The sequence below is a fragment of the Lycium barbarum genome, chromosome 2 (genome assembly GCF_019175385.1).
Source record: "Lycium barbarum isolate Lr01 chromosome 2, ASM1917538v2, whole genome shotgun sequence".
Lineage (NCBI taxonomy): Eukaryota > Viridiplantae > Streptophyta > Magnoliopsida > Solanales > Solanaceae > Lycium > Lycium barbarum.
Window position 1 is genome coordinate 134,201,073 of NC_083338.1, and position 14,386 is coordinate 134,215,458.

Consider the following 14,386-nt stretch of genomic DNA (forward strand, 5'->3'; position numbering starts at 1 on the left):
TTTTCTTTAAAGCTTTGGAAAATTGATGTAAATTGAATAATATAAAAGATTAGTAAGTAATTAAATATAGCAAAGATTCTAATATTTTATTTTATTATACTCTTACCATAATTGAATGTCCTTTTCACCTATAAATAATGCTATTTGAGGGGAGGTGTGAAATTGCGCAATATCATTCTGTGTTAAGTCTATAGCAATAAGCAATGAATAATGAGAGCAAGAAACACCTTTCAGGCATTATTGCTAAGAATAAAGAAGAATTTAAGAAGCTGGGTCTAGAAAACAGAGTCACAGAAATGGAATCGATCCTAATGGAATATTTGGAGGATGGTATAATACGTGTAGATGAAAAAGATCGGGTAAATTTTTATAATTTTGTAAGCTTGATAACTAGCGAAGTTCAAAAGGAGATTGAAGTTGGCAAAGTTGCTCAGAGCTCAACATCAACAATATCAAAGTAGCACACTATTAATGAGATATTTACTTAATTTCTTCAAGATGAGATATTTACTTAATTTATCACCTTGTATCGTCTTAAAGAGAAATAATGTTTTTACTTTATATAAAATGAAAAGGCCCTATTTTTATTTTAATGTTATTCTTTTCTGTTCTCTAAATTCATGTTTCTAGTTATTGTGAAAATGATAACTAATTCAGAGTGCATATTGATATATATATATATATATATATATATATATATATATAAGATTTAGTAAAATTGGACGGGACTTAGATATGTCAATCTAGTAAATAAAGGTGACTTGTATTTATTTCATTCGTCATCTATCAGCAAAACGTTAAATTGCTTCTATAAAAAGAATTTAATAGTGTGTGTATAATTGAAAAGCTCTTTTAATCTCGACTCCATTTAAGGGCTCGTTTGACCAATCTTTTGTGATTTTGCATATTTTAGAATCACTCAATTTCAAATTTAGGTATTGAAGAAATACGTGGGGAGATAGCTCTGTTTGTGATTGGCCATGGTATTTGGTCGATCTTTTAGAAAATTAAGTAATTTTGAGTAATCAGTAAAATTATTTCTTATTACCGAGAATAAGTAGGTATTTGTAACTTTTCATTGAGAAGAAGAATCTTAATACTAATATTTTCAAGATAAATATAATCTTATCAAAAAGCTTATATTTACCGAACTATCCATCTTCAAAGTTAACGCATGCGTTAGTATATGTTAGTTATAACACGTAAAATTTCCAAACCCACATAGTGCACTATACTTATTCCCAATATACACAATTTTTAGATTCAATGTCCAACTATAATCATTGACCATAATATGTAGTTGCAACCCTAAAATTGTGCACCAAATAGCAATTACATAAAATACCAACTTCACAACACCACACATGTAATCTGAAAGTTCGTCCACGCTTTTTTTTTTTTTTTTTTTTTTTCCATATCCACTTCATTCATTATACTTATGTCAGCTGAATATTGTATTAAATCTTGTAAACCTTGTAATCAAAGAATCGAAGGATCTCCATAATTGCTCACGAAAGATTGGGCCAAAGCCCCCAAATAGGTAGTCTACTATGTAAACTTTTTTTTTTTTGGGCGCGGATTGTCCTTCATTTGGGGTGGTCTTCGATTTTCGTCCTTCACTTAATACCTGAGGTTCTAGGTTCGAATCCCAGCTCCGTAAAGAAAAAAAAGAATTTTCGCAAGACAGATGTTTGGATTCACAAGGCAAACATTTGCAAAATTCTGCCCATGCAAGGCAGAGTTTTGTTACCTTCATGCCAAAATTCTGTCTTAAGGCGGAGTTTTGCTTGCAAAATTCTGCCTTAAGATGAAGTTTTGAAGGCAAAACTCTGCCTTGCAAATTTAAACTCTACCTTGCAAATTCTTTTAAAATTTTTGACTGAGCGGGAATTCGAACCCGAAAGTGAAGGGAAAAAATTAAAGACTATCAATTTGAGGGACAAAAATTAAAGACCACCCCCAGCGAGGACAATCCTGCAAATTGCCCCAATTTAAATGGCTGCTCGACAAGTTCGTTAAAGTGAATAGACTCTCTCTATAGGAATGGTTACCAATTGGTGAGTCAATGAATGGACCAGGCTTAGCCCATTTGTTTTGTCTGCCAAGTAGGCCCCCATGTCCAGGTCTATTTCCCTTACCATTGTAATTTATGTTTGGTAGAGTTGTAATTATTATTGGAAAAATGACCTAATAATATTATTTTAGACGCTATATTACAAAACATAAGGATACTTTTCCTTATTTACAAAACATATAAACAAAATTATGAAACATAATGGATTTGAAACAATTAAAAGCCTACCCTTCCCTCCACTTCTGTTCACACAACAGATCTGGAAAAAAAAAATATAGAGGCGGAAACATCTCTCTCCATCTTCCCCTTTTTAATGAGTGGAGGAGGTTAACGACGGAGTGGGAAGTTGTGTCGGAAACATGGAAACGACGGAGGAGGTTGACAACGGAAGTGCGGCGGCCAGCGGAGGCACTTAGATCTACTGATTTGCTTGAGTTGAGTGAGAACGGTGATTGCTGTGTTGTCTTTTGAAACTGAACTCGATATTACATGATTGTTGTCTTCTGAACCTCTGCACAGTGCTGGCTCCCTGCAGATTAGGCTTCAAAGTTGGAGGATTACTAAATGAAATTGATTTGCAATCGGTTATTATGTTGTCCTTGTTAGGCCACCATGGGTACAATGAATTAAAAGAATATTTTTTCCCATTGCACGCTATAGCAGTAGATCTACCATATCAGAGACCTGCTCAACAAATCAAAGAAAGGGAGGCGTAAATTTAGCTTTTTAGTGTTAATTCTCTGTTTGTACATTTAACAAGAAGAAACATTTGTATTAAATTTGTATAAAAGTTGTATACAATGTTGTTGTAGTTGTATTAAATTTTCAAAAACCTAACATAACCTTTTGACATATTTTATAGAGTTATATACATATTTCATACCATTTTTCTACTGTTTTCATACACGAAAAATGTGAGAATTCTAAGTCTTGAGCGAGATATACATATTTCTTACATTTTCATACACAAAAATTTGAGCAAAATTTTTAAGGATTGAGCGAGATATACATATTTCATACAGTTTTCATACACAACATTCTGAGCGAAAATTTTTAAGCTTTGAGCGGGATATACACATTTTCATACACAACTTTGAGCGAAATTTTTAAGTCTTGAACAAAAAATTTCGTATATGTTTTGTACGAAATCTATTGGTATGTTTTGTAAACGTATTGTCATATTTTGTAAATATATCCTATTCTAATGTATATATAGGTCATTCTCCCATTATTATTTGCTTGTTTTTATTATTGTAAGGCCCATAACATTCTATAACTAAGAAAAGTGATTAAGGTGCGTGATACCTAAATTTTCTATTCGGAAGGTCGTAGGCATGTTTAGTAGAGGGAAGTAGTTTGTAATACTCTAACTTCAAACGATCATATCTCCCAACATATAATGAAATGAGCTATGAGATATATATAAAAACCCTAAACCCTAAACCTTAATATGAAAGCTCTTTAGGTTTATTTTCCGCCCCTTCAAATCGTTCGTCATTATGATAATCTTACAAGAAATTGACCTTTTTATTCAAGGGTAGCACAGTAGCAATCTGGTCTCGAAAACAATACTCTTCGCTGTGTGCCACATGTAGCAAGCTAAATTTGGATCAAATGTGCAGAATCAACTCTCATATAATCCCCATTGCTGTGCGGGCACCATGCGATGTGTCGCGCAATATGACAGGCTAAACTTTGGCCCGTGTGAACTGAAATGCGTAAAATAAAAGGGCACATCGGGGAGAGAGAGGAACTCATTTGTTTTACAGCATTTCTGAGAGTGCTCGAAAAAAAAAATCAATCTAGGGCTTCACCAATCCACCCATGATAAGATTTCTAGCATAACACCAATTAATTCCTATCTAATCCAAAATCTAAATTTTCATCAACAATCAGGGGTGGAGCTAGCCCTTCCGGTGTGGATTCGGCCGAACCTAGTAGCTTTTGTCCGAATCATATATTAGTATTAATTTTTTTGTCAAATATGTACAAATTATTAATTAAGAACCCAGTAACTTTAAAGAATTAGAACCCCCGAACCCACAAGCTTCGAATCCTGACTCCACCTCTGTCAACAATAGAAAGAGTTTTTCAAGACCCAAGACCTATTCTGGTCTTTTTCATTCTTGTCCTTCTGATTTTCTGAAATTTCAATTCCTTTTCAGAAACTCATCTGCTTGAAGTGCATTGATGGTGTATAAATTTTATATCCTCAGATAAAATTGACTTGTGACAATCGGATAACTATTCATATCAATTTTGATATAGTAATCTAAAATATAGAGTTATGCCTTGTATACCTGGATAAGTGCTGAAAACTTAAATCCAATTTGATATACTAGTACGATTTGATAAAGATTGTTCGACTATTTCCAAAAAGAAAAAAATAATACGTCGACAAACAACTCAGGAACATCTTTCAAAATTTGTTCAAGCTTCATTGACTAATCTATATTTATATATAATATAAAGCTAGGCATAGGCAAGGTGATGCGACACCTCTCTATGGCCACCATTTCTATTTATCTTTTTTCTCACTTTTCCTAATTATTTTATTTTAAAAAAACATCTCCATAACACACCTCTCTTAATTAGCAGTAACCATAATCACCAAATGAATTAATATGCAAATTGAGCACATTATCATGTAACGTGGAAAACTAATGCAATGCTTGATATATCTTGACCTGCAAATTTATGAGCACTTTCTAACTCATTAAAAAAAATATATATCTATTAAACTTCTGGCGGTTAGCTTTCTCTAAAGAAACCAAAGCCAGCCGTTTTTTTCACATTAATAATAAATTAATTTTATGAATAAATTTCAAATCATTCACCAGCCTTAACTTTATAAATTTTCATAGCCTGATCGATAGGCTCCAAACGGTAGTGAGGAGAGCTATAGGTAAGTACCAAATCAAGGTATTTTTACGCCATTTGCTAGATTTTCTACTCAGTTCACTACAAATATATACGCCAACATTAACCATGAGCAAGAGGCTCTACGGTATTCAAAGTGTAAATAGTTGAAAAAGAAGGAAAAAAATAGCATATAAAAATTCAAGTGAGATATGTCGATGATGAAGCGGTAAGTCTATGAAATGAGGCGGTATGTCGATGATGAAACAGGATAATTAGTGCTTCAAGACTCAATATAATGCAGTGCTCCTTTCTTCCATTTTTTCCTCTAATAATTACAAAAGAAAACACTACATCTCTATCGTTTCTAAATACTTTTTTCCATTTTCTTGAATAGATGAGTTTTATCTCTTTATCTCTTTTAATTTTTGTTTGTTTTCCTCTCAAGAATGATTCTGAGTAGCAAGTATTTTGGAGGTGTTGCAAATATTTTAAATTCATGGCTTCTTGAACTAATGAAATGACTTCTTTTTTTCTAGGCTATATACTCGACTGATGGAATAAAATTTACTGCAAAATTCGGAGAATGGACATAAGGGAAGGAAATCAAATAACGGAACACATATACTGGCATCGGTCCTTCGCTGGATACATATTTATCTTATTCGAGTCTCATTTACTGGCACCGGAACTAAATTATGTTGGGTTTTATATATGGTTCTCTTATTCAAATTTTTCATATTTAATCTAAAATGCTGCTCAACAAAATTTTCCCATCAAATAACTTATACACAATATTATAAGATTAATAATCATTTATATTTTGATTCATTTTTTTACCACCGCGCGAGGCGCGGACAAGTACACTAGTAATTCAATAAGCTTTAGTACAACAGCCTCAAATAATTGACAAGTTTCCTTTCCCAATAATGTTCGCATTCAAGCGTCCATGTCAATAAGTTTTAGCTAAACTGTCATAACATTAATAACATTTCATTTCTTTCCTTTTATTGTTCTTTATTATTTATAACCATTTTCTTATAAAACTAATTGGTCAAATATAACACTATCAGAATTGGTCTCCCTAACAATTAACAAATGCAGTAAAGCAAAGTTTTGATTGTTAGCTCCAAGTTGGAATCAATACTGACAGGACAGCTCTCTCTCTCTATATATATATATAACCAACATGCATCACATCCCATATAAGTATGATAAATAAATTTAGATTATACATTACATCATATTTTTTTTTTACTATATCAATGTAGTATAACTTAGAGCCTGTTTGGATGGGCTTATTTCTATAAGCTGTTTGCAGCTTATAAGCTAAAAAAAATAAGTTAGGTAGTCTAACTTATATTTTTTTGGCTTATAAGCTGTTTTCAGCTTATAAGCTGCTTTAGATAAGTTAAGTCAAATGGGCCCAATTATTTTTTGGAGCTTATTTTAAGCACAAAATGACTTTAAGTTGGCCAGCCAAACACTCAAAAAAGCCGAAAACAGCTTATAAGCAATTTTTAAGCAACTTATAAGCCAATCCAAACCGGCTCTTAATACCAGTTGGTTATTATTTTTATAAGGTTACAAATTGATACTCATGGGGAATATCTATTTATGATATCTTATAAGTTGTTTGATTGTATAAATAATAATGCAGTCTGGTGGTCCGGACTATGATCTACCATTAGGCAGAAGGGATGGACTCTACTTTGCAACAAGAAATGAAACCCTAGCCAATCTTCCACCACCTTCATTCAACAGAAGCGGAATTCTAACTTCACTTGCCACAAAAAACTTCACCCCCACAGATGTTGTTGTACTTTCTGGTGGCCACACTATTGGTATTGTTCATTGCACTTCTTTCACTGACAGACTTTACCCTAATCAAGATTCATCCAGGGATAAAACCTTTGCCAACAACCTTAAAACAACTTGTCCCACCTCAAACTCCACGAACACGAATGTCCTAGACATCCGATTACCTAACAAGTTCGATAACAAGTACTACATTGATCCCATGAATCGACAAGAGCTTTTCACATCGGAGCAAGATTCGTACACGGATCAAATTCAAGGTTGTTACAAGAATTGTATTTTCAAAATTACTTAAATCGGAAACTATTTAGGTTAGAGATTTTGGAAAGTCGCAACAATAAGATATTGTTAGAAAGTTGTGAAATACCATGAATCACAATAATATATCTCTATTATTTTTCAAACTGTGTTCTACCCACCATTTAATTATAAGTAGTGTTACTTGTTAACTAAAAAAATACAGAATGCTTATTATTATATCTTTGTTGTGCGGGATAATCACATTTTTCAACATATATCTTGAAGATATATAGTTATTGTTAGGTAATGAATGCTTCCTTCAAGATTTCTAATGCTACATTTGAGGTCTTAATGTTGAGCTTAAAGAAAGTTTTTTGAACTTCAATTTCTTTTTACAACTTTCTTGCTTGACATATCTATGATATTCTCCAAGCATATATCTAGAAACTCACCAAATTTTTATTTTTCACGTGCATTCATTATTCTCCAAGCATATATCTAGGATTGATTTAATCTCCTTGATTTTTTTTTTCTCCAGACTTAGTTTCATTAATCTTTTATTGTTATTGAAAGCACAGATTGTAAAGAGTTTTCTGACTCAACACTATTCATTGCCTTGTTATTATAGATTAGATAGAATAATGCATAATTTCAGACCATACGCAACATCATTCTTAGAATTGTAAGCAATAACATAGAGAGGGAACTTATACTAAATAGTCTTGTGAGGAAAAAGAATTTAAACTTCATTAGCTCAATTAGTTAATTTTTGATTGCTCAATTATTTATTATTTAAAATGTTTGTTTATATGACACAAAGTCATTTGTTTATTTGACACAAAGTCAGCATCCTTTCAAAATAAAAAGAACAAAATATATACATATAAGTGAATTTTCATGTCTTAACATTATTTTCAATGATAGCTTTAGAATTTGAAAATAGTAGGTGCATTTTTTTTTTAATTAATTACATCCATCATTGGATGTGTATTTTATTTCATTCAGCAAAAACTTACATGAAGCACCATCGAAATCAATGGCACTCTACAAAAGTTACTAGTATAAGAACTAGCAAAGATACAAAATAGGCCTAACTAACGAAGAAATTGGCCTTATCATATCTAATTCTCATACTGGGAATCTGAGACTTATCAAGATGGTATGCTCCTCTTGATACGCCCGGGATTTGTTGCCAGTTTTGAAAGACAAAAGTGCCTTCCCTGTTAGCGCCCCATTTAGCTAGCCCATCCGCTACTTGATTGGCTTCTCTATAACAATGCTCCACACTACAATTCATTTGCAACATAGTTTGTAGTATTTCGTCGATAACAGTCTTGAGTTTCAAGTTGTTTGTACCCCTTCCCCTAATCATATTAGCGATCAGCCTTGAGTCCAGCTCTAACTCAACGTTGGTTAAGCCCTTTCGGGCACACAGCTGCAGTCCAAACTTGGCTGCTTCTGCCTCTGCCGAATTGTTGCTGCTGCTGTCCACTTTTGCCGCAAATGCCATGACAAGGTTGCCTCCCTCATCTCTCACTATGCCCCCAATGCCAGCTCCGTTTCTGGACCAGCTTCCATCAGTGTTGATCTTCACTTTGCCAGCTACGGGTTTAGTCCATAATATAATTTTCCAGTTGGTGCTGGGCCTTAGCTTTTCCACGTGTTCACAAAAAGTACTCCAGCTGCCAGCTACCTCCAGCTTTGGGAAAGCTTGCTTTAAGGACATCTTGAGATTCCACCATATATGATTTTCCATTCCTCTGCGCCAAAAATTCCTTTGACTGCCATATTTACAAGAACATCTTTGTTTCCATATTTCCCAAAGTATGATCACAGGGAGGATATGTAATGTCATTTTGTGGACTTCATTACTAGTTTTGGATTTCCACCAGTTCTCTAAATTTCTTACGATACTCCAGGTTGGCTGCGTGTTGATCCCCAAAAGAGTTCCAAATGTTTTCCAGATCTGTTTGGCCACCGGATTATGTATAAACAAGTGGTGTCTTGTTTCGTGTTTTTCCTGTTCGCAGCAGACACACATACAAGCTCTATTAGTAACAAACTTGCATAGAGTATCATCCAAAGGAAGTTTCCTATGGATGATCCTCCATGCAAGAAAGGATATCTTAAATGGGAGTTTAGAGTGCCATACCTTGCTAGTGATGTATTGCTCTTCCTTGTGGGTTCTGATAATTTCCCATGCTGACTTGGTGGAGAAATTGCCATCTATGCCCGGATCCCATATAGCTATGTCCTTTTTGTTGTTGTTTCCTATACGAACTCTGGAGATGCTTCTAATCAGGTGACTAGGTATTATTTGCGCAAGCTCGTCATTGTTCCATTGTCCTTCCTGAAAAAAATCTTTGACTTTGGTCTTGGAATAAATGGACTGGTTAGGGACTAGCTCGGCTAAGGCACCCTTCCCTGTCCAGTTATCCCACCAAAAGTTACTCCTTCCTTCATTAATTTTTCATATAATATGCTTCTCTGCCTTTTTTAAATTATATGCAACAGATGCTGATAATTAATGTATACATTCGTTTTTTGAGCTTCAACTTCTCTTGCTTGACATCTTTATAATATTAAAGAAATTCACCAAATTTTTATTGTTCGTGCATTCATTATACTCCAAGCATATCTCTAGGATTGATTCATCTCCTTAATTTTTTTTCTCCAGACTTAGCTTCTTCAATGCACGGACTGTAAAGAGTTTTCTAATCTATCACTATCCATTGCCTTGTTATTGCAGATTAGATAGAGTAATGCATAATCTCGCACCATACGTAGCATCAGTTTTTGTAACGACCCGTTCGGTCATTATGTGCGTTTTAACCATTTTACCCCGTCGACCCTGTTCTCGAGGTCATCGGGCGAGTGTTAATAAGATTTGAGAGAATTAGAACCTTTAAGTGAAAACATTTGACTAATAGTTGAGTTTTGGGTAAACGAACCTTTTTAGGAATTTTGTCGATTCCGTGAGGTTCGGAGGGTCGTTTACAACTTGATGGGGTGTTCGGTTTTTTTCCCGAAGCTTTCGGGGGCGTTTTGTGCACTTGGTTGGAAACTTGACTTTGGGGGTTTTGAGGGTTGACCGGGTCAAAATGACATTCGTTGGGAATTCTGAGGCCACGGTTGAGTTCATAGCATGTTTTTACGTTGTGTCTGATGCATTTGGTTTGTTTCGGGGAGGTCTCGAACGGATGTCGGGATTTTGGGTTGAGCTTGGTGAAAACCAGAGTTTTTTGGTTTTCTAGTGTCCCGATTATGCGAGAGTTGGTTCTCATCTGCGGGTCCGCCCAAGTGGGACTTGGCCCGCAGACATGAGTGATGACATGGTTAAGTGGTTTTGCAGAGGCGGAGCCCTCTTCGCGGAAGCGAGACGGGGTGTACGCGGATGCGGAAATCGCTGAACAGAAACCTTTCTTTTTATTTCCCAACTTCGAATCATTCATTCTGTTCCCTAATTTATTAATCTAAAGAGTGTTTGTGTGGGCGATTTCCAGAGCTCTTGGGGTAGAATCTTCCTACTCATCTCTTTATGATTTTCTTATGATTAAGAATGGAATCTATGGTAGTTATGAGCTATTTGGGGAGATGAGTTTATGAACTCTGGGATGTTGCCTATAAATCTCTTAATCTAACTGGGTTGTATTGATTTATTTATTGATTTCTACTATCTAATCATTGAGTAATTAGCTTCTAGGCTTGAATCTTCCTTTATTTCAAGAATCAAAGTCATGGAAATTAGGGTTCCTTTCTAATTTGGGGGTTTTCATTTATTGATGAAATTGAGGCTAATTAGGTACTAATGGGCGTTGATAATGAGTAATTTGACTTATTAAACTTCGGATAGACCTTTCCCAACCTATAATGTCTCGTCTTACCCTTGTAAAGTCGTACTCACCTTTAGGGTAATTTGGGGTTTTCTAAAAGTATAGCAGTATTTATATCATTGGATTCGTAGTCTAATGTAGATGTAGATCATTAAATTGTTAGACTTTGAGCATTTAGAAGCACTCCAGAAGGAGAAGGCCCAATTTAACGATTCGAGGCTCGTGCTCGGCATCGAAGTAGGTTATGACTTACTTTAGTTAAACTTTGATTAGCCATTAGTATATTTTACGTAGTATTGACGGGAAAGCATGATGGGTCTTCACACATGGTGTGTAGTTGTGATCCAATTAGGTTGGTATTATTTCTGATTATGTGGGCTTGTCACAATTATTTATGCATTGATTGACATGTGGTGTATTTGATTACATGATTTGGAGGAGTGGGATGTGATAGACTTATGTGTAGTAGTTGGGGCTTGATATTTGATACGTTTCCATGACGATTGATGATTCATGGAAGAATTGATTGACTTATGGTGCTTCGTGATCTTTATAGCATATTCATTTGTGTTGATTGCAATGATTTTTCATTCTTGCATACATACATTCATACATGATGGAAATAGTTTGATAAAGGAATTGTGGAATACTTTGATGGAAAAAGGTTATGGAAATGTTTGAAAAGAAAGAAAGAGAAAGATAAAAGTATATTGATGTTGCTATCGATCCGAGGTATATGCGGATGTGTAGTGGCAGGGTCACCGTATGGCGGTAAAGTCAGGCTATACGGTGACGGTACATGGACTTCGTTGGTCCCCCATGGGTCATGACTATTGAGACGTCGAGATTCCGTCTGTAGCATGTATTTATAGGTTTGAGTTATTGGCCACTGCATTGCACGACATCCATCTCATTTGCATTGCATGTCTCATTATCACATCATACATCGATTGACTGGATTGTTGTGGTTACTTTGAGAAATTATTGAGGACTTGATAGACTTGTGGTGTAGGAGCTTAGCCTTAGGCTTCACCTGGTTTTGTGATATTCTGTAACTCTTGATGGTTATTGTTGTCTACCTGTTGACTTATTGATTATGTATTTTCATATGCGTGAACTAATGTTAGTCGGCCTTTGAAGTTTACCGGTACGTGTGTGTACTGATACTGAGCTTGTTGCACTTTTTCTGAGTGCAGAGTTTGAGCCGGGATCCTTATCAAAACCATGGTTCTAGCCTTGAGGCTACTTCTGTTGAGATTCTGAGGGTCAACTACCTGCCTACCTGCAACACCTGGAGTCTATCTTTTTACTGTCTATTACTCATTCCACTAGACAGTGTTTCTCATGTACTCAGACTTATGTACTACTCTTAGACATGATTTGACTAGTCGTTCCTGTACTGTGACTACAATTCTTGGGGGATGTATTATGACTTTGTACTTTTCGCACTTTTGGTATTTATGATATGATTTAGACTTATTAATGATTGTTCTTATTATTTATGTTGATTCGTAATTTGATTAAGTAAGGTATAATGGGATGGTACGCCCACCAGAAGGGTTAGTGTGGGTGCCATCACGACTGTGATATTTGGATCGTGACAATTTTAGAATTGTAAGCAATAAGATAAGAAGGAACTTATATTAAATAGTCTTGTGAGGAAAAAGAATTTAAACTTCATTAGCTCAATTAGTTAATTTTGATTGCTCAAATATTTACTATTTAAAATGTTTGTTTATATGTCACAAAGTCGGCATCCTTTCAAATAAAAGGACCAAAATATGTACATATAAGTTATTTTCATGTCTTAACACTATGTTCAATGATAGCATTAAAATTTGAAAATAGTTGGTGCATTGATTTTTAAAATTATTATTCAACATATGGTGATTATAATTAATATATACACTTGGCTATTTGGTCAGTTCGATCGATTTTGGATTAGTTTGGTTTAATTTATCTAGTTTGTGATTTTATAGATAGATAAAAGCAGTCTCTTAAAATCAGAATATGTTGATTTCACTCTTTCGCTTTTTTTCCTTTTCAAATTAAGGTTAGAGATATCAGCATACGCTCGCTAAAGGTAATTTACGATTAGGCATCCTAAATTATTATTAGCATTGAGAAATCTAAAATTAAGTGATTGAGATATGAAAGTTATAATATTTTTCTCATAGAGTAGTAAATATAAGTTCATTTTTTTGTGATGTTACGAATTTTTTTAAATTTAAAGTGGTTTGAGTATTTGTCCTTGCACGAGATCACAATTTAACAACTCAAAGATAATCTTAAAATTAACTTTAAAATGCATCTAAATTTTGATATTTTTTTCATTAAAGGTTTGGAAAGTTGACGCAAATTGCATAATTGTAGCTCCGAATATGAAAAAATTCTTGGTAGGGAGCGCTTTCCCCAGAAACAGGCCCTAAGTGGCTCGAATTCTGATATAATCCACCTACACGTGGATACTGCACATCGGGTGGAAAACCAAAAAAATGAAATATTAGTAAGTGATTGAATATAAGCTAAGATTCTAATAATCTATTGCATAACATGAATTTTAGTAAGTAATTAAATATAGCAAAGATTCTAATAATCTATCTTAGCAATTAAGAAGATTATGCTCTTACCATAGTTGAATGTCATTTTAACCTATAAATAACGCTATTTGAAGGAAGGTGTGAAATTGTGCAATAATACTCAGTGTTAAGTCTACAGCAACAAGACAATGGATAAGAATGAGAGCAAGAAACTCCTTGCAGAAATTATTGCTAAGAATAAAGAAGAATTTCAGAAACGGGGTCTGGAGAGCAAATTCACAGAAATGGAATCAATTTTAATGGCATGTTGGGAGGATGGTAAAATACGTGTAGAAGGAAAAGATCTGTTGAATTTTTATAATTTTGTAAGTTTGATATCCAGTGAAGTTGAAAAGGAGATTGAAGTTGAAAAAGTTGATCAGAGCTCAACACCACCACCACCACCAACAACAACAACAACAAAGTAATGTGCCATTAATGATTGGATAAAGGTTTTATTTCTTTAAGATGAGATATCTTCTTAATTTATCACCTTGTATCATCTTAAAGAGAAATACTATTTTTCTTTATATAAAATGAAAAGCCTTATTTCTATTTTAATGTTATTAATTTTTTGTTCTCTAATTCGTGTTTCTAGTTATTGTGAAAAATGGTATCCAGAGTGCATAGTAATTTAATTTCACATATATATGTTTGTTATGAAAAATATATTAGCAAAATTCGATAGGATTTAAATATGTCAATCTAGTAAATAAAAGTGACTTGTATTTATTTCATTGGTGATCTATTATCAAAATATTGAATCGCTTCGATAAACACGTTCTTTCGTCTTCTATAGCCACTTCATTCACTATACTTATGCCATTAGAATATTGTATTAAATCTTCAAAACCTTGTAATCAAAGAATCGAAGGATTTCCAGAATTGGTCTGGAAAGATTGGGCCAAAGCCCCCAAATAGGTAGCCTAAGGCCTCATTTGTTTTCATTAAGATTAAGACGTCTGAATCTGAATGCACGTCTG

General features: G+C 34.1%; 1 protein-coding gene across 1 annotated transcript; it reads left to right on the plus strand.

The window, feature by feature from the left end:
- Window positions 1-203: 203 nt before the first annotated feature.
- Window positions 204-7,046, plus strand: LOC132628950 (peroxidase 12-like). The gene is made up of 2 exons (XM_060344702.1): window positions 204-359; window positions 6,594-7,046. Exons 1-2 carry the CDS (start codon window positions 204-206, stop codon window positions 7,044-7,046), a joined length of 609 nt encoding a protein of 202 aa, XP_060200685.1.
- The last annotated feature ends 7,340 nt before the right edge of the window (window positions 7,047-14,386 follow it).